The sequence below is a fragment of the Spermophilus citellus genome, assembly GCF_964194105.1.
Source record: "Spermophilus citellus genome assembly, chromosome: 9".
NCBI classification, from domain to species: domain Eukaryota; kingdom Metazoa; phylum Chordata; class Mammalia; order Rodentia; family Sciuridae; genus Spermophilus; species Spermophilus citellus.
In genome coordinates, this window is record NC_138191.1 from 113,173,426 (window position 1) to 113,197,223 (window position 23,798).

The 23,798-nt window shown below is 37.5% G+C and overlaps 1 protein-coding gene across 1 annotated transcript in view; it reads left to right on the plus strand.

Annotated features, from left to right (window-relative positions):
• The window catches only part of CLSPN (claspin), a gene marked incomplete at its 5' end in the record, with an annotated part of 37,350 nt that overhangs the window by 7,898 nt on the left and 5,654 nt on the right, over positions 1-23,798 (plus strand). The window contains 15 exons of the mRNA XM_081308768.1: positions 160-321; positions 1,910-1,975; positions 2,302-2,374; positions 3,636-3,744; positions 3,918-4,495; positions 10,936-11,127; positions 13,867-14,162; positions 15,416-15,594; positions 15,689-15,753; positions 16,498-16,697; positions 17,030-17,184; positions 17,963-18,189; positions 18,970-19,081; positions 21,763-21,838; positions 22,543-22,619. Coding sequence (XP_081164894.1) covers positions 160-321; positions 1,910-1,975; positions 2,302-2,374; positions 3,636-3,744; positions 3,918-4,495; positions 10,936-11,127; positions 13,867-14,162; positions 15,416-15,594; positions 15,689-15,753; positions 16,498-16,697; positions 17,030-17,184; positions 17,963-18,189; positions 18,970-19,081; positions 21,763-21,838; positions 22,543-22,619 — 2,567 coding nt within the window. The remainder of the gene's footprint in view (positions 1-159; positions 322-1,909; positions 1,976-2,301; positions 2,375-3,635; positions 3,745-3,917; positions 4,496-10,935; positions 11,128-13,866; positions 14,163-15,415; positions 15,595-15,688; positions 15,754-16,497; positions 16,698-17,029; positions 17,185-17,962; positions 18,190-18,969; positions 19,082-21,762; positions 21,839-22,542; positions 22,620-23,798) is intronic.

Sequence of the window (23,798 nt, forward strand, 5' to 3'; positions counted from 1 at the left end):
AAAGGATAACTGGGTTCAGATCCAGTAAGAAGGTTCTAGAAGCTGTGTATTTGTTGATGAAAGCTGGGCTTTTTCTGCTTGATCCAAATTACCATATATGTTGTGAAATGTTGGATTTTAAAATGATTGAATTATGTTTTTTCTTTATGCATTATCCAGGAAAATGATGTAGAACATTCATTTAATGACAGTGGCTGTCTTCTTGCCGATAAAGACCTTTTTGAAACGGGTTTGGAGGAGGAAAATAACTCTCCATTGGAAGATGAAGAGTCATTAGAATCAATAAGGGCAGCTGTGAAAAACAAAGTAAAAAATCACAAGGCAAGTAAAACATGGTTACAATAAGTTCTAACCAACTACTTCTAACATTTACTTTTTTTTTTTTTGAGAATTTTTTTTAGTTTTCAGTGGACACAACATCTTTATTTATTTTTATGTGGTGCTGAGGATCGAACCCAGTGCCCCACGAATGCCAGGCAAGCGTGCTACCGCTTGAGCCACATCCCCAGCCCTACTTTATTTTTTTGATCTCCTGTTGCAATTTACTTTCTCTCTCTCTTTCTTTCTTTCTTTTCTGGAGATTGAACCCAGGGGCACTTTACTACTTAGTCACATCCCCATCCCTTTTTATTTTTTACTTTGAGCAGGGTCTTGTTAAATTGCTTAGGGCCTCACTAAGTTGCTGAGGCTGGCTTTGAACTTTCGATCCTCTTCCTCAGCCTCCTGAATTGCTGGGATTATAGGTGTATACAACCATGTTCAGCTTTACTTTTTTTTTTTAAATGAAGAAAATCACATGTTGATGGGTTTCAGTTTTTTAGCTGTTAATTTTGGAAAATTACAGTACAAATGATGTGCTAAATTGTTTGGTTATTACCCTTGTAGGAATGTTGAAGGAAGGCATGGGGATGTAGCTCAGTGGTAGATACTTGCCAAGTTTGCGTGAAGTCCTGGGTTCTTTGATCCCCAGTATCATATACACAAAGCATAACTGCTCTTCCTAGGATTTTATTAGCTCTCTATAAGTCATTGCCCCTCTTGAGAGAATTATGTAAGCAATGGTATAAGAAATGAGGATCCAAATTCCATTTGAAATATCTAATTTGTGCTCTGTATAGTGTTATATGTCTGTAATCCCAGCTACTTCAGAGGCTGAGGCAAGAGGATTGCAAGTTCAAGGCTAGCGTGGGCAATTTAGCAGGAGTCTGTCTTAAAATAAAAAATGCAAGGGGCTTGGAATATAGCTCAGTGGTACAGTGTCCCTGGGTTCAATCCCCAGTACTGGGGGAAGGAGACGTAATTTGTTTTCTAAGCATAATTGGATGCTGTATGTTTGAAATTTTCTATTTGATAGAGAATAAAAATAAAATTTTCTATTTGAGATTTATTATTAATGTAGCATAATGTAAAAACATCCTCTGAGTTTAGTTTTTTTTTTTGCAAGGGGTACTAGAGATCGAACTCATGGACACTTAACCTCTGAACCATAATCCCAGACCTTTTTATTTTTTTATTTTGAGACAGGGCCTCTCTAGCTTGCTTAGGGCTCACTAATTTGCTAAGGCTGCCTTTGAACTTATGATTCTCCTGCCTCAGCCTCATGAGCTGCTGAGATTACAGGTGTGTGTCACCATGCCCAGCTTGGGTTTAGTTTTTATTCTCACATTTAAAAATGAAGTTTAAAATCTTTTTCAGGGCTGGGGATGTGGCTCAAGCGGTAGCGCGCTCGCCTGGCATGCGTGCGTCCCGGGTTCGATCCTCAGCACCACATACCAACAAAGATGTTGTGTCCGCCGAGAACTAAAAAATAAATATTAAAAATTCTCTCTCTCTCTCTCTCTTTAAAAAAAAAAAAAAAAAGAATTTCCAAAACTAACCTTTAAAAAAAAAAAAAAAAAATCTTTTTCAGAAAAAGGAAGCATCTTTAGACTTGCAACAAGAAGAGAGTGAGTTATCCAAAGGCATCATGAAGAAGGTAAAGTAGAGCCCTGTGTAGAAATTACATTGATCTGTTTCCACAGGAGATTGTGGGTTTCTCAAAGATAAATATTTTATCTTGTCTGTCTTATTTTCCTGATATTCAGCATATTGCTATGTACATAGTAGGAACACAAATATGGATTGGATTGAATTAATATTCTGAGACTTGTAAATAAATGTGCTCCTTGAGTTTATATTGTATTATTAGTGCTTCTGTTCCTTCTTCTCCTTTTTTCTTGGAGAGAACAAACTCTAGAGGAATGAATAGCTGTCTTTCTGGACAACACCATTAATATAGTCTTACTTTTTGTTTTCTTTAAGGAAAGAAAGGCAGCCAAGTTAAGTAAGGAAGCATTAAAAAAACTGCATAGTGAGACTCAGCGCCTTATTCGAGGTAATGCAAACTAGTAGGGTGAGGTTTAAGGAAAAATTACAATTTTTTTGTAAGTTCAACTGGATGTCAGGGTTGTTGTTTGTTTGTTTGTTTTGTTTTCTTTTCCCCACTCCTAATATAATATGAACTCAGATAATTATATCAAGTTTAGAATTGATCTTTGTGAGTAGCCATCGTTCTAAAGCCTTTAGAACATTAATGTAAACTGAGAAAACTTCTAAAACTATAATGGAGGTAAGGAAGAAACTTTTTAATATAAAAAGGTCACTTTGGGGGCTGGGGTTGTGGCTCAGTGGTAGAGCACTTGCTTAGCATGTATGAGGCACTAGGTTTGATCCTCGGTACCACATAAAAGTGAATAAATTTTTTTTAAAAAGTATCTGTTAAAAGGCATAACAAAGTGACTTTTTTTTTTTTTTAATCTGGTTGAACATCAATGCTCTTTAAAATCCTGTTCTTTCAAGTACAAATGCTTGTGTTTACAGAGTATTTACAGTTTCAGTTTTATCCCTATATTTTGAGGCCCAACGGCTGTCTGGTTGCAATAGTGATCAAAGATAATGACACAACAAAAAGGAAAGCCCTGCTTGGACCTGTCCTCCACTTCCCTTGGAGTGCTTTAAAGGCAGCCTGGCCTTCGTTGTAATAAATGGGTCTTGATTAACAAATGACTAGGTCACTGTTTTCTATGGGGCCCAGTTAGAACTTGGCAGTTTTGGCTGCTGCCTATATATTCTATGTTCTGAAAATTTCTTTGAATAATGACTTGCAACAAAAGGCTGAGACAACACCAGGAAAAAACTTTTTAATGGTTGTCTATGCATTGATTACATCTGGATCCCTGTAGCAGGGTTTTTTGTTTTGTTTTTTAATACAAGGACTTGCTTTGTTACTTAAGCTTCTGGGCTCAAGCAATACCCCAGATGTCCTCCTGAGGAGCTGGGACTATGCCCTGCACTCAGCTTAGAAGATTTTCAAATATATAAAATTTTAGGCCCCACAAAGATTCTGATTCAATAAGTTATAGGAGCTAAGAATCTGTATTTCTTAAAAACTTCCAGGATTGTTTTGATTATAGTTAAATTTAAAAACCACTGGTCTTCAAGGAGCTCTTTTGTAGTCAGCTCCTGCCTATGTTAGAGGCAGGATTTTTTTTCTATTTCTGGTGATAGATTTGGTTCTAGTGTTTTGTTAACTGAATATGAAGTTACATTTCAGAATATACAGTGTATATATTTGCTTGTTCTGTTCCATTTTCTAGAATCTGCACTTAATCTTCCGTATCATATGCCTGAGAATAAAACTATTCATGATTTCTTCAAACGTAAACCCAGGCCCACCTGCCAGGGAAATGCCATGGCACTTCTGAAGTAAGAGCCCTCTTTTCTTGTTGATTATATTCTTCATGAACACTCAGTTTTGTGGTAAATATCTGGTGTAAAAAGTTCGGATTCCCCACTCTCTTTAAGCTGATTTAACTTATTCTAAGGGATGAGAATGTTTTAAGGTAATTTTAAATTCCAGCTCATTTTCCCTTCTCTAGGTCATCAAAGTATCAGCCAAGCCATCACAAAGAAATTATAGACACTACAAATATAACTGAAATGAATGGTGACCACCATAGCAAAGATTCTGAGCACACAACTGGTGCAGAATATGAAAGAGAAATTAATGCATTTACTGTAGTTTCAAAAGAAGCTGAAATCACTATTCGGTCAGATGAAGCTTGCAGTAAAGATCTGATAAGAAGTGAAGAAGTAGCAGTTCAGGAGAAAAAGAAGCAGAGTGATGCTAGATCTTCACCTGGGGACAGCTCAGTGTCACAGGAGGAAAGCAGCTTCCTTAGGAACAAGGCCGGTGAGGAGTATCAGATTGGAGGGCTAGTGGCATCTGAATCTCATGCCTTGGAGGGAGTAGATGACCTGAAACAGGCTGAAGAAATAGAAGAGAAAGTGGAAGAACCCATGCAGCAAACTAAGTTGGCAGTTGTGCCACCTGAAAAAGTTCGAAAATTCACTCTGGATAGACTTAAGCAATTAGGAGTAGATGTTTCCATTAAACCACGGCTGGGTGCTGATGAAGATTCCTTTGTGATACTTGATGAACCTGGAACCAACAGAGGTAATGTTTTAAATTGTGGGGAGTTGCCTTGAAGTGACAGTTACCTTGGCAGCTTTCTATTTTTTTGCCTCTGTGGAGGACAGGGAATGAAGGAAAAGCCAATAATTACACATGATCTTATTCTACAGAGGTAAAAGATAGGGAGAGGGCTGGGGATGTAGCTCAAGCGGTAGCACGCTCGCCTGGCATGCGTGCGGCCCGGGTTCGATCCTTAGCACCACATACAAACAAAGATGTTGTGCCCGCCGATACCTAAAAAATAAATATTAAAGTTCTCTCTCTCTCTCTCTCTCTACCTCTCTCTTTAAAAAAAAAAAAAAAAGATAGGCAGAGAATTCCACTTAGATAAATTCAGCGGAATATCAGAATGTTTTAAACCTTTAAAATGGAAGTCTGTGTTTTGGAATTTAAGAATTTTTTATAGCCTTTGCAATCTGAATGCCTAAATTTTTCTATGATCCTGTGTCCTTCAAATGTAAACCCAGGCTCACTGGCCAGGAAAGTGCCCTGGCATTTCTGAATTAAGAACCTCTTTTCCTTATTCTTAAGTCATTCATAAAAACATTTTTCAGTTTTTTACAATGAAAGAGAAACATTTTGGTTCACTTAAATTGTCTGTAAAACTGAATTTTTTTCCTACTCATTCAACAAATATCTACTACATGCAAGATGCTGTTGAGCAAAGCAATTTAACCCTGACACTTATCGTACACTTGAGATGCATACATAGTCTAGCATCAGAGATAAGAAGTACTCAAAAAAACAGTAATACAAGGGAGAAAGTTGTGACATCTTTCATAATGAACCTGTAAGTTGTCCCTTGGTATTGGAAGGGAATATATTTTTCCCATCCCCAACCAAGGATACCCAAATTTGCCAATGCTCGAGTCTTGTAAATAAAATTACATATTTGCATCTAACCTATGACATGGTTCCCAAGTACTTTAAATCATTTCTAGATTATTTGTGATAATATATAAATGCTCTGTAAATAGTTGTATTGTTTAGGGAATAAGAACAAGAAAAAGTTTATACATGGTTAGTACAGATGCAATTTTCAAGTTTTTTCGAGCAGAGCTTGGTTGAATCTGCAGATCCAGAAAGAACCTCTGGATATATAGAGCTGTCATCAATAATTGGAAAAAAATTGAATAACACAAAGAAAAGGGAAAAGTATTCTTTTCTGAAATAACATTTAGAATAAAATGCTATGGAAATTCAGAGGAGGGATGAGTTTCTTCCAAGGGTGGTTAAAGGAAGGTTTGGGGAGTAGGCAGATGTAACTACTTGTTCCCTGCCTTCCCTTTATACTATGAGTTGGAAATCTCCTGCCTTGTGCTCTTTTTTATCCCTAGTGTTTTCTTAGTGGATGAGACATTGTAGGCATTTGTACTTATTGAACAGATGAATGATCCCCTCCACACTGAATTTGGGTATTACCACAAATTGAGTTGGCCATTCCCTCCTCTGTGTTGAGGCAGCATGGCGTAGTGGTTATAGGTTTAGACTATAGTAAAACCAGGGTTTGAATATGGTTTATACTAGGAATTGTTCAACCTTAGATATGCTTATTTAACCTTTCCAATCCATCTTTTTTTAAAAAAAATGAAATAAGAGGTATATGCCTCATGGGCTATAGTAATTTTTATTGACATAATTCAAATGGATAGCATAAAGAACCACTCAAATAGTGGTTACTGCTTCAAATTATTTACACTAAGACCCTCCTTGATTAAACAGATTTTTGTTGATAGGTGCTGTGTCAGCCACTATGTCTGCTGTGTAAAATATGCTCAGTGAGTCTTTGTTGGTTGGATGGACTTGGTAGAGTTAGAGAGAAGGACATTCTTGGAAAGGAAAGAAAGGGTTCCTCATGGTGCATATTGGGAGGAGGTGAAAGTCAGTTTGGTTGGATCTGGAGATGTGGAGGGGATATGTAACAGAATTAGCTTAACTTCATTAGAAGCTTGAATATGAGCTGCTTCCCAGAACATTAATGGAAAAACATGGGACTAGAAGTTATCAGTCCAGAATAAGAAAAGGAGACCAATAATTTCTTGTTACTTGATGAGACACGGCTAAATTTTGTTATGAGAGATTAAAAGTTACCTAAACTGTTTTGGACTGAAAGAAAAGACTTTTTTTGGGTACCTACTCTATTTCATACCTTTTTTTGTATGTGAGGTACTGGGGATTGAACCCAAGGCCTTGTGTGCTAAGCTATATCCCCAGCTCTCCTGGGGATATTTTATTTTATTTTGAGACAGGGTCTCCTTAGGTTGTCAAGGCCAGCCTGAACCTTGTCATTCTCCTGTCTCTACCTTTTGAGTAGCTGAGATTGTAGATATACACTGCTATGTCTAACTACCATAATAAGAGGTTTTTGTTTTTGTTTTTGTACCAGGGATTGAACTCGGGGACACTTAACCACTGAGCCACATCCCCAGACCATTTTTTATTTTTTATTTTGAGACAGGGTCTCGCTAAGTTGTTGAGGCTTCCCTTGAACTTATGATCTTCTTGCCTCAGCCTCCAGGTTGTTGGAATTACAGGCATGTGCCACCATACCCAGGAACAGAAGACTTATTAGTTATGTTTCTTTTTTTTTTTTTTAAAGAGAGAGTGAGAGAGAGAGAGAGAATTTTTAATATTTATTTTTTAGTTCTTGGCGGACACAACATCTTTGTTGGTATGTGGTACTGAGGATCGAACCTGGGCCGCACGCATGCCAGGCGAGCGCGCTACCACTTGAGCCACATCCCCAGCCCTAGTTATGTTTCTTAATTTTCATAGCCTCAGGTATTATTTTGCAAGATGATGAAGCAGGCTCAAAGAGGATGAATAATTTTTCCTAGCACTATACTTGGCTTGTTTAAGAACCTGGCACAATGCCTGCCACATATTGGACACTTATTTTTAACTCAAAATATGTTTTCCTTTAGAAATAATTGACATGGGGGCTGAGGATGTGGCTCAGCAGTAGTGCTCTTGCTTAGCATGCACAATGCCTTACGTGTGATCCCTAGCATCACAAAAAGAAAGAAAATTGAAATTGATGTGAGCTGGACATAGTGGTGAACCCCTGTAATCTCAGCAACTCAGGAGGCTGAGACAGTAAGATCACAAGTTCAAGACCAGCCTCAGAAATTTAGCAAGGCTATAAGCAACTTAGTGAGACCCTGTCTCAAAATAAAAAATAGAAAGGGCTGGGGTTGGGGTAAAGTAGTTAAGTGCCTGCCCCTGGGTTAAATCCCTGGTACCAAAAAAAAAAAAAAAAGGAAAAAAGAAAAAAGAAATTGACATGAAAACTGGTTTCTACTCGGCTTTTCCATGATATTCTGTATATGAAGTTAAAACCAACATTCAGGGGCTGGGGATGTGGCTCAAGCGGTAGCGCGCTCGCCTCGCATGCGTGCGGTCCGGGTTCGATCCTCAGCACCACATACCAACAAAGATGTTGTGTCCGCCGAGAACTAAAAAAATAAATATTAAAAATTCTCTCTCTCTCTTCTCTCTCTCTCTCTCTTTCTCCTCTCTCACTCTAAAAAAAAAAAAAAAAAAAAAAACCAACATTCATTTATTCATGCAATAAGCTTTTTCTTATTTAGCACTATGTTGGGTACTGTGTATGCAAGTAAGACATAGTTCCTACTTTCAAGGAAATTAAAGTGTAGTAGGAGTGATAGGTACTAGGTAAACAGACTATTAGAATCCTAAAAGGTAAGTACTATGACAAAGGTATGCCTTTGTGAAGGTAAGCCTAGAAGAAGTGTAGCATACTTGGATTAGGTAATCAGGGGAGCTTCTGAAAGGAGTGAAGTCCTGAAAACTGAGGAGATACTAAGGCAGAGAGGGATAGCTTTTTTGGTGGAGAGGACAGAATTGCAAAAGACAGATATAATAGAAAGCACTGAAAGTTCTGGCTGGTAAAAATGACAATTTCAAGGGGATTGGTGACTAGAGCCTAGATCCTGCAGGACTTTTAGGCCATGCTAGGAGTGTGGATTTTTTAGCCTTTTCTTAGTGGGGGACCATTTAATAGTTTTTTCATAGGAAAGGACCCAATCAGATATGCATTTGAGGAAATTCAATCAGGTAACTGATGTGGAAGACACATTGGAAGGGGTTTAGAGCAGAAACATTAGAATCAACAATTTCTTTTTTCTTTTTTAAGAGAGAGAGAGAATTTTTTAATATTTATTTTTTAGTTTTCGGTAGACACAATATCCTTATTTTTATGTGGTGCTGGAGGATCGAACCCAGCGCCCCGCGCATGCCAGGCGAGCGCGTTACTGCTTGAGCATCACATCCCCAGCCCTAGAATCAACAATTTTTTTCCTCATATGGAGTAAGGTTTCCATGGGAAAATGCAGTAGGTTCAAACTTTGTGGCGTGTGAAACATTACTTATGTGTCTTACAATAGCCTAGGGGGTAATTTCTATTTCTAATTACTCTCTGGACAGAACAATGGAAATAAGAATTCTAGACCAAGTTCCTGGTATAGTCTTGATCTGGAGCAGAGATATTTCACTTGAAGAAGAGATGAGAGGTTCTAGGAAAAGATTGATGGAGGGAGAGGGGTTTGAACCTGGCTTTTAGGATGAGGAAGGTGATTAAGTCTTATAATAAAGGGTAAAGGAAGCAGTTGCTGTAGTGGATTGAGAGATGAAAAACCTTGAGGCTGTTCACTTTCTCTAGTTATAAATGAAAATAACTTCTGCCTCGTTATTTTAGGTCCTGAGTAATCTTCCTACTCACCCATTTGTTTTGTTCTATTGGCATCAGTAATGATCTGCCTATTTCGGCTCCCTTTCCACTGCAGCCACCTATCGGTTCCAACTTTACTGATCACTTCAAAACAGGAGACAGACTTACTACTTCTCTCCCTTTTCTTTTGTTTGTAATGTAAACATACCATTCTTTGGAGTTAGGTTTTTGCTGCTAATAATGTTAGGGACGCAGGATAAAAATATTTTCTTTCAGCTCTCTCTTTTTTTTTAAACAGTGATCATCTAGGGAAAGAAAAAACATATCTAGATACCAATCACTAAACTACTAAAGTGATTTGAGTACATTTTAAAAATTTAACCAGCCATGTGCAATGGTCCGTGCCTGTAATTGCAGTTACTTAGTAGACTGAGGCTGAGGCAGGAAGATTTTAAATTCTTGAAGTTGTCAGCCTACTGAGACCCTGCCTTAAAGTAAAAAGGACTGGAGATGAAGCTTACTGCAGAGTACTTGGCTACCATGTGTGAGGTCCTGGATTCTGTTCCCAGTATCACCTCCCACCAAAAATATTTAATAATAATTAACCAAACTTTGAAGTCTTAAGTCATTGCCATGAAAGAGAGAAACCCACATGAAAATATCCAATGTCCCTCATCCCCAAAAGGAGCTTTTTTTTTTTTCCCCTTTATGATCTCTTTATAACTGCCAGATCTTACCAGCTAGCTCTCTCAGTACAGACCCCAAATTCCACAGTGGTATAAAGTGTTCAACAGAGTGGGTAGGAATGGTGCTAAGTAGCAGCAGTTGGCTGAGGGAGAAAGGAGAAGAAAATTGTAAGAATAGCAACAAGGAAGAGAATAAAAGCTCTATTGTGCTAGAGCACTAAGCTTGCTGCACCCATTTATATATCAGTTGGGTGTGTGATACAGAGGTTACCAGTAAGTGGAATAGTTATAGCAGTCCATTACTTACTTTTGATTGTGCCACTTGTGTGTTCTAGTTTAACCAAGAAAATCCCTTTTTTTTTCTAGCCCGCTACTGAGTTATATCACTGACTAGATTGTCATTTTCTCCCCCTGCCTTTTTTTGACATTGCCCATATGTAGTCAGATTGCCAATAGTGAAATGTTCAAAATAGGGAATTGAAGAAATAAGATGAAATTGGGCACAGTGGTACACACATGTGATCCCAGTAACTTGGGAGGCTGAGGCAGGAGGATTGCAAGTTCGAGGCCAACCTCAGCAATTTAGCAAGTGCCGGCCCCTGGGTTAAGACCTTTAGTAACTTAGTGAGACTTTGTCTCAAATTTAATAAATAAATAAATAAGGGGCTATGGATATAGCTCAGTAATAGAGTACCTCTAGGTTCAATCCCCAGTATGGAAAAAGAAAGAAAAAAGAAGGAAAGTTAAGAATTAGATATTTCTTTCTACCAGCTTAATACTTATAAGAAGAATTGCTATATATTTAGAACTTGTAAGCAATTGTAAATTTCTATCTTAAAAATCTCATTTTTGAAACATTGAGGAAGAATGTTAAGTTGTATGAATTTGATGCAGGTGTTAGCAAAAAAAGAGTTTCTCTTTGTGTGTATGATTTTTTTTCTTTAACACTGTAGAGCAAAAGACTTACCTTATAATTCTTAATAGGAATCTTGAAGGAAAGAGCTTGAACTTGGCAAACTGACAGACTTATTTGCATTTGGGTTTAGAACTGGAAGCCTTAAAGCAGCGTTTCTGGAAGCATGTTAATCCAACAACCAAGTCCAGGGCTGGCCAAACAGTGAAAGTGAACATCATAGTGAAAGACTTAAGCACTGATGGAAGGGAAGAGCTAAAGGCAGATGTGGTACCTGTGACTTTGGCAGCTGAGAAACTGGATGGAGCAAGCCACACAAAACCAGGTATTTGAGTTTTCATAGCTATTGAAGATCCTATAATGAAAAGTTATAGAATCTTTTTCCTTGGAGACTTTGGAGAGTGGATAGCAATATCTCAGTAGGATTCATATACAGCACATTTAGAAGTGTGGGGTGGGAAAATGACTTTATTTCTTAAACTAGCATTTGTCAAAAGCTTATTGCTGAGCATGTTAGCACACACCTGTAATCCCAGCTACTCAGGAGAGTGAAGCAGAGGATTGCAAGTTTAAGGCCAGTCTCAACAATTTAATGAGATCCTATCTCAAAATAAAAATAAAAAGGGCTGGGATGTACCTTAGTGGTAGAGTATACCTTTGGTTCAATACCAATATTTAAAAAAGAAAAAAGAAAGAAGAAATATTAATTATACAAAAATAAAAACATAGAGGGGGCTAGGACTGTAGCTCAGTGGTAGATTGCTTGCTTGCATGTGTAAGGCACTGGGTATGATCCTCAGCACGACATATAAACAACTAGATAGATAGATAGATAGATAGATAGATAGATAGATAATGTATTTTGTCCATGTGCAACTAAAAAAATAAAAATAAAAATGATTTGTAATTTATTTAAAAAATAAATACATAGAAAGGATAAACAAGAAAAGTAATCTTCTATCAGATACAAATTCTATAACTATATTGTTTATCTGTCCATTAAACTCATTTCTTTTCATATATGTGTGTGTTGAAAACAAACAATTCCCAGCCCCACCAAGAAAAAAAAACAGGAACACCAATAGTAGGCTGGGGATGTAACTCAGTGGTAGAATGCTTGCCTAGCAGGTGCAAGACTATAGGTTTGATTCCCAGCACTGGGAAAAAAGTAAATAAATAAAAAGGAAACAAATGAACTAAAATAATAGTGTGATCATTCCCATGCATGCATTCTGCTTTATAATCTACTTTTTTGTTCTAACAATGTATTGGAAACAGGTCTATTGTTCCTACCTCCACCTTGAAAACACAAGTAATATATCATATGGAAATAATTTAATTTAAAACACTAGGAAAAATGTATTATATGAAAAATTATTCTCCCCAAAGGTGACTGTTAATAATTCATGTATTCTTATAAGAAAAATTTTATGAGTAATCCACTTTGTGTATTTGTATGTGTCATTGGATATTCATTCTCTACCAACACTGTTCTAGCTGCTTTACATACTTTATCTTGTTTAATTCTCACAACCTGTGAAGTAAATAATAATATCCTTGTTTTATACATAGGGAAACTGATATGCAGAGCACTCACAACACTTGCTCAAGTTTATATTGTTACTAAGTGGTAGAACCTGTAACCTAATCTACTCCAGGCTCAAATTCCCATTGTATTTCTTTTGTTTGGTGGGGAAGGGTACTGGGGATTGAATTCAGGGGCACTTGAACACTGAGCCACATCTCCAGCCCTATTTTGTATTTTATTTAGAGACAGGGCCTCACTGAGTTGCTTAGTGCCTCACTATTGCTGAGGCTGGCTTTAAACTCTTGGTCCTCCTGCCTCAGCCTCAGGAGCTGCTGGGATCACAGGCATGCGCCCTCGTGCCTGGCTCACATTATATTTCTTTTCATGCTTTTTAAACACAACTTAATATTCCATTGAATGAATACAATATGGTTTGTTTAACCGTGGTCCTAGTGATATACATCATGATTGTTCCAGTTTTTGGTCATTGCATCCAATGTTGTCTCTTAGTACCATATATATATGTATGTATATATATATTCTCTCTCTCTCTCTCTCTCTCTCTCTCTCTCTCTCTCTCACCATATATATATGTATGTATATATATATTCTCTCTCTCTCTCTCTCTCTCTCTCTCTCACACACACACACACACACACACACACACACACACAATTACATAATGGCCAGAAACTTCCTCCTCTTCTCCATCTTCCTCAGAGTCATCTGAGGATGCAGAATTCCTTACAGTGGAATTACTGAGTCAGAATTTAATATGTGTCACTTAATTGTCCTTTAAAATGGTTGCACTAATTTACACTTTAATCATAGTAAGAATTTGTTTTCCCTTGTTTTTTTTTTTAATTTTGTCAAATGTCAAAAATTATCTTAATTTTTATTTGTGTTTTTAATTAAACATTAATTAAGCATTATTTTCACATTTTTATTAATGTTTATTTTTCTGTGGACTACCAGTCCATATCTTTTGTTGATTTTACTCTTGTTTCTTTTTCTGTAATACAGGTAAGTTTATCAATGTTGACCATCGTGGCTGCTGAGCCCGAGACTCTTAAAGCCCCATTCCCTCCTTTTTCCCTCCTTTAAATGATTACTTTATAATCCCTGGGTGTAGAAATTTTCTTTGACACTTTGAATTATAATAATTTCTATGTGTTAGAATAACAAAAACCTAGGATACTAAGGTCTTTTCGTGTTATGTGAGATAGTACTAGGGATTGAACCCAGGGACTTTATCACTGAGCTTAATCCCCAGCCCTTTATTTTTTATGTTTTATTTTAAGTCAGAGTCTCACTCAGTTGTTGAGGCAGGCCTGGAACTTGAGATCCTCCTGCCTCAGCCTCCCAGGTCACCTGAATTATAGGTGTGTGCCACCATGCCTGGTGGGTACTAAGGTCCTTGGTTTTCCTTTTGGGACATGACTAGAACACTTCTAGAGTTGCCTAAAATGCCTACTTAATTATTGTTTTATATAGTTGATCGTTATGTGTAAAGCATTTCAACATATTTCTGTTCAGGTGAAAAGTTGCAGGTGCTAAAAGCTAAACTGCAAGAGGCAATGAAACTCCGAAGATTTGAGGAGCGCCAAAAGCGCCAAGCATTGTTTAAATTAGATAACGAAGATGGGTTTGAGGAGGAGGAGGAGGAGGAGGAAGAAATGACGGATGAGTCTGAGGAAGATGGAGAAGAGGAGGAAGATGAAGAGAAAGAAGCTGAGGAATTGGAGGAAGAGAAAGAAGTGGAGGGACTGGAGGAAGAGGAAGAGAAAGAAGCGGAGGAACTGGAGGAGGAAAAGGAAGAAGGCAATCAGGAGGTTTCTGGCCCTTATGTAATTTAGTAACTTGATCATAATGAATAAGAGAAAGAAAATCAGATATAAAAAAAGTATAATAAGCATTTAAAATTGTATAAGGAATTTTAGCCATACAGAGATGGTAACTTATCTCATGAATACCTAAATCTTAGTACCTTTAATTCTGTCAGCATCACTGAGCACCTATAATTCGCAGAGCTGAATCCTTGGCTTCTACTGGGTATGGTGGTAATGCTGGTAATTCTAGCTGCTCAGGAGGCTGAGATAAGAGGAGTGAGAGTTCAAATCCAGCCTTAGCAAAAGTGAGGCGCTAAGCAACTCAGTGAGACCCTGTCTCTAAATAAAATACAAAAAAGGGCTGGGGATGTGGATCAGAGGTTGAGTGCCCCTGAGTTCAGTCCCTGGTACCCCCCAAAATAACTATAATAATGCTAATATTGAAAATGACTTTATATTAATATTAATTTTAACTTGTTTATTTGTTTTTCTCTATCTAGACTCAAAAGCCATCTTAATCTTGGTTGAGATAGAATAAATTATCAGGCAAGCAGAGGCCTTCCAAATTAATATCATTCTTTTGTGAAGAAAGTATTTATAGAAGGACTTTCTTTTTTTTTTTTAAGAGAGAGAGAGAATTTTTTAATATTTATTTTTCAGTTTTTCGGTGGACACAACATCTTTATTTTATTTTATGTGGTGCTGAGGATCGAACCCAGCGCCCTGTGCATACTAGGCAAGCACGTTACCACTTGAGCCACATCCCCAGCCCCTAGAAGGACTTTTTGTCCTTGTTCTATAGTATTGTTTTCTGCCCAGGAAGAATAGGTGATTATATGATTGTTAGGTATGAAAAAGCTTTCTTGTTTTTTTCATTAATATTTAACCCTGGGTCAAAGAAAAAGAAAGCAATGCTAAGCTGGGCAGCATATCACACACAGTCTGTGTTTGGTTTGAGGTCAGTAGTCATCCTGCAATTTTACTTTAATCATTTAACCTCTTATTACCTCAGGAAAATGATAATCAAGACTTCTTTCGTAATCTTATAACAATTTGGGGAGGGTAAAAAGGTATAGATATAAAAGAGCTCTAAAAGTGTTAAGGGGAAATTATGTTGATGATAATGGTCAAGTTTAGCTTTACAGATTTAAGATGTGACTTGTAAACAAGCAGCTTTATTTCAAATTAACAGTGAGATTTGCTTTTAAAGTTTTTAACTTGTATTATTCTGTTTTGGGGTGGCATGATTGGTAAAGAACGCAGAATTCCTTCTTGGTAGTGAAGATCTAGAACTCAAAGATGAGAAAGAAATGGACAAAGATAATATTGATGGCGGTAGTGAAATTGGCAAGTCCGTCGATCTTCTTTCTGTTCCCAAGCCTCTCTCATCAGATTCTACCTTACTTCTATTTAAGGACAACTCTTCCAAGATGGGGTAAGTAACCCTAAGGAAATATAAAATTCCTTGAATTTTCCCCTTTAGTAAGAAATAGGAACAGATACAAACAGTTTACCTTCTTATTTTATAGTTATTTTCCTACTGAAGAAAAGTCAGAAACAGATGAAAACTCAGGAAAACAGCCCAGTAAACTGGGTAAGTGATTCTTACACAGAACTTAACTTTGCTTTTGTCCTCCAACTTTGATACTTAATTATTACAGTCCCATAAAGGTTCCTTTTTTTTTTAATCTTTGGTACCAAGGATTGAACTCAGGGGTATTCAACCACTGAGCCACATCCCCAGCCCTATTTTTGTATTTTATTTAGAGACAGGATCTCATGGAGTTGCTTAGCAGCCTCACTTTTTGCTGAGGCTGGCTTTGAACTTGTAATCTTGCTGTTTTATCCTCTGGGATTACAGGCGTTTTCCACCTTGCCTGGCCAAAGTTTCCCTTTTTTTAATCCTAGAGACTTTCTGGTCTAACCTGTGGCAATGAGTTTATAAATTAGAATAATTTTCTTGGTCCCATTTTTGAAAAACTTACATAAATTTTCTTCATAGTGCACCATGGACATTTAATAGGCCCCTAGTGAATGCATGTTGATTGAGTGAAACACGAATTATTTCTATATGTAGGTCAAAGGAAGGTGTTTAATTAGAAAATGAGGAACGATTATAGGCATTAAGGCAGGGTGAGAAGAGAAATTTTAGGTGTCACTTAGCTCACAGTAATAAATATGACTATATAATGTATCATAGTATTATAATTTAACATAATGATTTGGAACCTGTGACTAGAGAGGTTTGCCTATGAATTTTACCTGTTTCGTCTTTTTCCTAAACAATCCACCCTTATTTCTGTATTCTTGCACTTAAAAGATATTTCTCTTTCTTTAGATGAAGATGATTCATGTTCATTGTTAACAAAAGAGAGCAGCCACAATAGCAGCTTTGAGCTGATTGGCTCTACAATTCCATCCTATCAGCCTTGCAACAGACAAACAGGCCGAGGGACCAGTTTTCTCCCTATAGCAGGAGGATTCAGATCTCCTTCCCCTGGGCTATTTCGAGCCAGTTTGGTCAGCTCAGCTTCTAAGGTAAGGTGGTAATAGTTTTTCTAATTCTCTCCTCCTTTTGCTTCCCACATTTCTAAATAAAGTGTGTCCCAGCCAACCAACTCCCACCTTCTTGGTACTGAGCTTATGTGTGTTCAGCTTTAAAAATCCACCCCCTTTGTGGATTAAATACATGCTTCTTACTTTATTGGAGATATTTTTCTTTAGGCCTCTTTTTGCTATGCATTGTCCTTCTCAACTACAATTGCCTGAGAATATATGAAATATTGCAAATAGCAACTTCTGTTGTTGTCATGACACTGAATGACATTTCTGAAATGTTTTGTTAATGTTTGTTTTTGTTTTGGTGCCAGAGTTCAGGGAAACTGTCTGAGCCTTCACTTCCCATAGAGGATTCCCAGGATCTGTATAACGCCTCCCCAGAACCTAAGACACTTTTCCTAGGAGAAGGAGACTTCCAGTTCTGTTTAGAAGATGACACTCAGAGCCAACTGTTGGATGCAGATGGGTAGGTAGTTTTGTGTTTCTGTGGGTGGGAATGGTGCTGGGTACTGCTTAATTTTGTTTAAAAATAAAGTGAGCTTCTGTCACTCCATCTGTGCTTTCTCTTATGAGAAGGAGAAGGTGTACAGACCATTAGTATTACATTCTACAAGTTTGAACAAAGTCTATCCAGAAAATAATGTAAATAACTCTTGCTGATATGCTGATCCTTTGATCTCTTCTTATTTGCAATACATAGATCTTGCATTAAAAGGGCATCAAATTTCTCTGTGTGCATACTACTCTGTTAGGATTGTTGGGTAGGACTGAGAATTCATGAATTGGTGGCACGTTATTGGATATGATACCAGTTCTACTCTAGTATTATCTGAAATCAAAAATTATCCAATTATTCTTTACATTTTCCTTTTTTGGGGGAGATGAAGGTATGGAACCCAGGGTCACTTTACTACTGAGCTACATCCCCAACCCTTTTTATTTTATTTTTTTATTTTGAGACAGGGTCTCACTAAATTGCTTAGTTGCCTTGAACTTGTCAGCCTCCTGAATCACTGGGATTACAGGCATGCATGGCACCTGACTACACTTTACCTTTTGAATAGAACTTTATTCTTTCATGAAACTTCCCCTACCCTTTTTAGATTAGTATGAAGTTAGAATCTTTTGTTTTATGGTTTGAAATTCAGCTTCTAACTGTGGTGTTGGAAATGAATTCAGAGTTTTTCACCTATTACCTTGCATCTTCTTTAGAAAATTTCTTACACTATTCTTTGTGCTTATAGGTTCTTAAATGTTAGAAACCACAGAAATCAGTACCAACCTTTGAAGCCTCAGTTGCCATTGGCCAGTATGGATGAGAATGCCATGGATGCCAACATGGATGAATTGTTGGATTTGTGTACTGGGAAGTTTTCATCTCAGTCTGAAAAATGTCAAAGCAGGAAGAGTGACAAGAAAGAGAACATGGAGGAACTTCTAAATCTTTGCTCTGGAAAATTCACTTCTCAGGGTAAATGTCCAACAATAGGCAACAGGCTTACTATAGCCACATTTTTTTTCTTTTTTGCTCCATTTTTTTGGTGATACTGGGAATTGAACCCATAAGTGCTCTACCATTGAGCTACACTGCCAGCCCTTTTTATTTTTTGAGGCAGGGTCTCACAAAGTTACTGAGATTGGCCTTGAACTTTCAGTCCTTTTACCTTGGCCTTCCAAGTAGCTGGGATTGTAAGTGTGTACACCATGCCCAGCTACCAGAGTCAAATATATTAAGTCAGTGTCATTGAAAAGAATCCATGAATCCTTAGGTGAAAATTTCCTAGAAAATAGGACTATGATGGAATCTTGCATGATGTTAGAATTCACTGTGTAGTTCCTGACATTTAGATCTTTGCTTTCTTAGAATGGTAAAGTGTCAATTTAAGACTGCTTTAGTTTTGTCCATATCATGTCATTTATAATTAATTTGTGTACAAAATTTAGAACAATGTCTGGGATATAGTAAATTCCATATAAATGTTAACTTATTTTCTATCTATGCTCACATTACCCCCAACACACACACCTTCTAGAATGTAAACTCTGAGAGAGTTGAGATCTATTTTGTTCATTACTGTTGTCCTGGTACTCAGCATATAGTAAGCATAAATATGGATTTGTTGAATGAATGGATGGTGAAGTTTTTGGCAAGTTTACCTTGGAACTGTATTGAGTGGTATGTCTTTAGGTGGCTAGAAAAGAGGATAAAATTGTAATTTTTGGTAACAAAACTTTTTTCTTGTTGATGTAGATGCCTCCTCACTGACTCCGCTGGAATTGAGTAAGCAGGAAAAGGAGAACAGCATGGTTGATCCAATGGAAGAAGCACTTGCTCTGTGCTCAGGTTCTTTCCCAACGGACAGGTGAGTCTCAGATTGGTGGAAATCTGAGAAGTTCTGGTCTTTTTGTAAAATACTAGAATCAGGTTTTCTAGGTTTAGTAATAACTGATAGTCTTAGAGGCTATCTTGTCAGAGAGTCTTACAATGGATTTGAATTTAATATTTGCATAGTAATGAAATTGTAATACTTTGAAAATTAGCACTTAAAAAGGAAGAAAAAACATATGAAAGATGCTTAACATCATTAGTAATTAGGGAAATGCAAATCAAAACCACAAGGAAGGGCTGGGGATGTGGCTCAGGGGTAGAGCCCTTGCCTAGCATGTGTGAGGCACTGGATTTGATTCTCAGCACCACATATAAATAAACAAATAAATAAATAAGCAAACCACAAGGAAGTACTGACTTCATTGACTATGATAAAAAATAAATCAGTAGTGTTAGAGAATATAAAGGACATGGAACCCTTGTGTTTTTTGGAGAGAATGTATAATAGTGTGGCTGCTATAGAAAGCAATATGATGATTCCCCCAAATTAAAAATAGAGCCAGGTACAGTGGCACACACCTGTAATACCAGCAACTTGGGAGGCTAAGCCAGGAGGATTGTAAATTCAAGGCCATCTCAGCAATTTTGTGAGACTTTGTCTCAAAAAAAAAAACAACCAAAGGGGTAGGAATATAGTTCAGTGGTATAGCACCCCTTGTTTCAGTCCCCAGAAAAAATACAATCATCATCATCATAAACAGAATTACTATCTGAGGGGCTGGGGATGTGGCTCAAGCGGTAGCTCGCCTGGCATGCGTGCGGCCCGGGTTCGATCCTCAGCACCACATACAAAGATGTTGTGTCCGCCGAAAACTAAAATAAATAAATATTTAAAAAAAAAAAAAAAGAATTACTATCTGATCTAGTGATTCCCCATCTTAGTATAGACTCAAAAGAAGTGAGAACAAGGACTCATGAGATATTTATACACCCATGTTCAAAGCAGCATTGTTCACAATAGCCAAAATATGGAAGCAACCCCATGACCTATTGACATATGAATGGATAAACAAAATGTGGTATATACAATGGCATATTTAACTTAAAAGGAAAAACATTTTGACACATGATACCACATGGATGGACCTTTAGGATATTATGCTGAGAACAATAAGCTAGTCAGAAAAAGAGAAATGCTGTTATGAGTCTGCTTATGTAAGGCACTTAGAGTAGTCAAATTCATAGAGGCAGAAAGTTAAATCATGGTTGCCAAGAGTTGGAAGGAGGAAGGAATGGAAAGTTGTTTGGGTATAGTTTCAGTTTTTATTTTTCAGTACTGGGGAATGAACCCAGAAGCACTGTAAAACTGAGCTACATCCTACCCTTTTTAATTTTTTTATGTTGAGACAGTGTCTCCCTGAGATACTGAGGCTGGCCTCAAACTTGCAATACTCTTGCTTCAGCCTCCCTAGCCACTAGGATTATAGACCTGTACCACCACCTCCCACCCGAGTTTCAGTTTTAAAAGATGAAAAAAGTTTTGATTGTTTGAATAACAATGTAAATGTACTTAACACTACCAAATTGTATAGTTAAAAATGGTTAGGAGGCTAAATTTTATGTTATATGTATTTTATCACAATTAAAACATTTTTTAAAAGGCAAAATATCTATCTCTGGTTTGTTGAAGAGATTATTTGTGTTGATAATATATTTTAAATTCTTAATTTAGCTTGTTGCTTGTAGTTTGCTTTCAAAACTTATTTATTGCTGGGCACAGTGGCTCTCACGCCTTTAATCCCAGTGACTTGGTAGGCTGAGGCAGAAGGATCACTAGTTTGAGGCCAGCCGCAGCAAGGCCCTGAGCTATCCAGGAAGGCCCTGTTTCAAAATAAAAAGGAATAGTGGATATAGCTCAGTGATAAAGCAGCGCTGGGTTCAATCTCCAGTACCCCCCCCCACCCCCGGAAAAAAAACCTTGTTTATTGGGGCTGGGATTGTGGCTCAGAGGGAGAGTGTTCGCCTCACATTTGTGAGGCACTGGGTTTGATCCTCAGCACCACATAAAAATAAAATAAAGATATTGTGTCCACCTATAACTAAAAAAATAAATATTAAAAAAAAAACAACTTCTTGGGCTGGGGATGTGGCTCAAGCGGTAGCGCGCTCACCTGGCATGCATGGGGCACTGGGTTCGATCCTCAACACCACATAAAAATAAAATAAAGATATGTGTCCACCTAAAACTAAAAAATAAATATTGAAAAAAACAAACAATGGGCTGGGGATGTGGCTCAAGCGGTAGCGCGCTCGCCTGGCATGCGTGCGGCCCGGGTTCGATCCTCAGTACCACATACAAACAACGATGTTGTGTCTGCCGATAACTAAAAAATAAATATTAAAAAAAATCCTCTCTCTCTCTCTCTCTCTCTCTCTCTCTCTCTCCATCACTCTCTCTTTTTAAAAAACAAACAAACAAAACTTCTTTATTAAAGCCATTTCCAGTGGCACACACCTATAATCCCAGTGACTCTGAAGACTGAAGCAGAAGGGTCACAAGTTCAAGGCCAACCTGGGCAATTTAGGGAGATCCTATATCAAAATAAATAAAAAAGGGCTGGGGATGTAGTTCAGTGAAAGAGCACTCTTGGGTTCAATCCCCAGAACCAAAAAAAAAAATTCTAACATCTGTTGGTTCATTGATCTGCATTATAGGGAGGAAGAAGATGAAGAGGAAGAATTTGGAGACTTTCAGCTTGTTCCAAATGAAAATGAATTTGATAGTGATGAAGTGAGTATAACTGAACTCCATATTTTGCTACCCTTAGGAATTTCTTTCTTGTCTGAGTTCTTGAGAATCCCGAGTTTAGCATTTTATCAGAAACAACAGTATCCCATAATGAGGCATGTGAGCATTTGTTTTTTGTTTGTTTGTTTGTTTGTTTTTGGTGCTGGGAATTAAACCCAGGGCCTTATGCTTGTGAGACAAGTACTCTACCAACTGAGATATAACCCCCAGCCCGTGAGCAGAAGTTTCTAAATCCTATTTTTAATAATTTTTTTGTGGGGCTGGGGATGTGGCTCAAGCGGTAGCGCGCTCGCCTGGCATGCATGCGGCCCGGGTTCGATTCTCAGCACCACATACCAACAAAGATGTTGTGTCCGCTGATAACTAAAAAATAAATATTAAAAAAATTCTCTCTCTCTCTTTCTTTCTCTCCCTCTCTCTCTCTCTCTCTCTTTAAAAAAAAAATAATAATAATAATTTTTTTGTGTAAGGTCCTGGGAATTGAACCCAGGGCTTTATGCATGCTAGAGAAGCACTCTGCCACTGAGCAGTACCCCAGCCCCTTTGTTTTGCTTTGTTTTAAATAGGAAATATAACATCAAATTTATATATACCTAAGACATGAGAGTATTAAACTTCTATAAAGCCTGTTTTTGTTAAGGACACATCTTATTCTGCTTAACTGGGTGTGATAATTGATTTTACAGGAGGAACACAGTGACTCTGGTAATGAAGATGATGAGGAAGAACTCCTGAAGCAATCTGAGAAGTTGAAAAGGCAAATGTAGGTACTATGTCCATTCCTTCAACTGCTAGAAAGTTCCCCTAATAATTGAGTTATATAATGCCATATTTTTTTTCTGAATTTGCTGGTTGTAGTTCTGTTTTTGTGGTTAACTTAGTTTAAATAAAATCCTTCTTCCACATGACATCTCTTGAGTACTTAAAGATGGTCATGTTTTCCTTAAGTCATGAGTATACTAAACCTCTCTAGTGTCTTCCAGAACTAGTAACATTTCTTGTGACAGTACTTTCAGTCTTATATCCTGGATAGTCTCTATCTTCAAGTGTGGTCTGGCTATTTCCTTGAACTAGATGTATACTACTTATAATATGGCCAAAGATCTTAAGAGCTGAGCCATACTTTAAATCCTGAGGATCTAGTAGATAACTGAAGTTCTCTGGGACTTATTTTTTATGAATTGCTGTCTTTTTTTTTTTTTTTTTTTTTTATAGTCTTGGGCAAATGACCCATTTTATTTTTGGAATTTTGGAATGTTTGTCGTTCTGATCATGAAAGTAAAACGTTTATTTTAAGTATATTTAAAAGAATATAGAATGGTCTGGGCACAGTGTTTGGAGAGGTTGAAACTATAGGATCAAATTTGAGGCCAGCCTCAGCTACTTAGTGAGCCTCTGTCTCAGAATTTAAAAGGCTCAGGATATAGTTCAGTGATTGTAGAGTCCCCCCACTGGGTTCATTCCTCAGTACTAAGAAGCACACAATCAAAAAGAATACAGAGGCTGGGTGCAGTGGCACATGCCTGTAATCCCAGCGGCTCTAGAGGCTGAAACAGGAGGATCGCAAGTTCAAAGCCAGCCTCAGCAAAAGTAAGACTCTAAGAACTCAGTGAGACCCTGTCTCTAAATAAAATACAAAACAGGGTTGGGGATGTGACTTAGTGGTTGAGTGCCCCTGAGTCCAATCCCTGGTACCCCCCCCAAAAAAAAAAAATGTTGCTCATGTCTACTTCCAAAATATATATGAAAGTGTCCATGGTGATAATTTATTCTTAATGTTTTTATGCATATATATTTTTTTCTTTTCTTTTTTTTTTTTTTTTTGGTACCAGGAATTGAACTCAGGGGCACTCAACCACTGAGCCCATCCCCAGCCCTATTTTGTATTTTATTTAGAGACAGGGTCTCACTGAATTGCTTAGCGCCTCGCCATTGCTGAGGC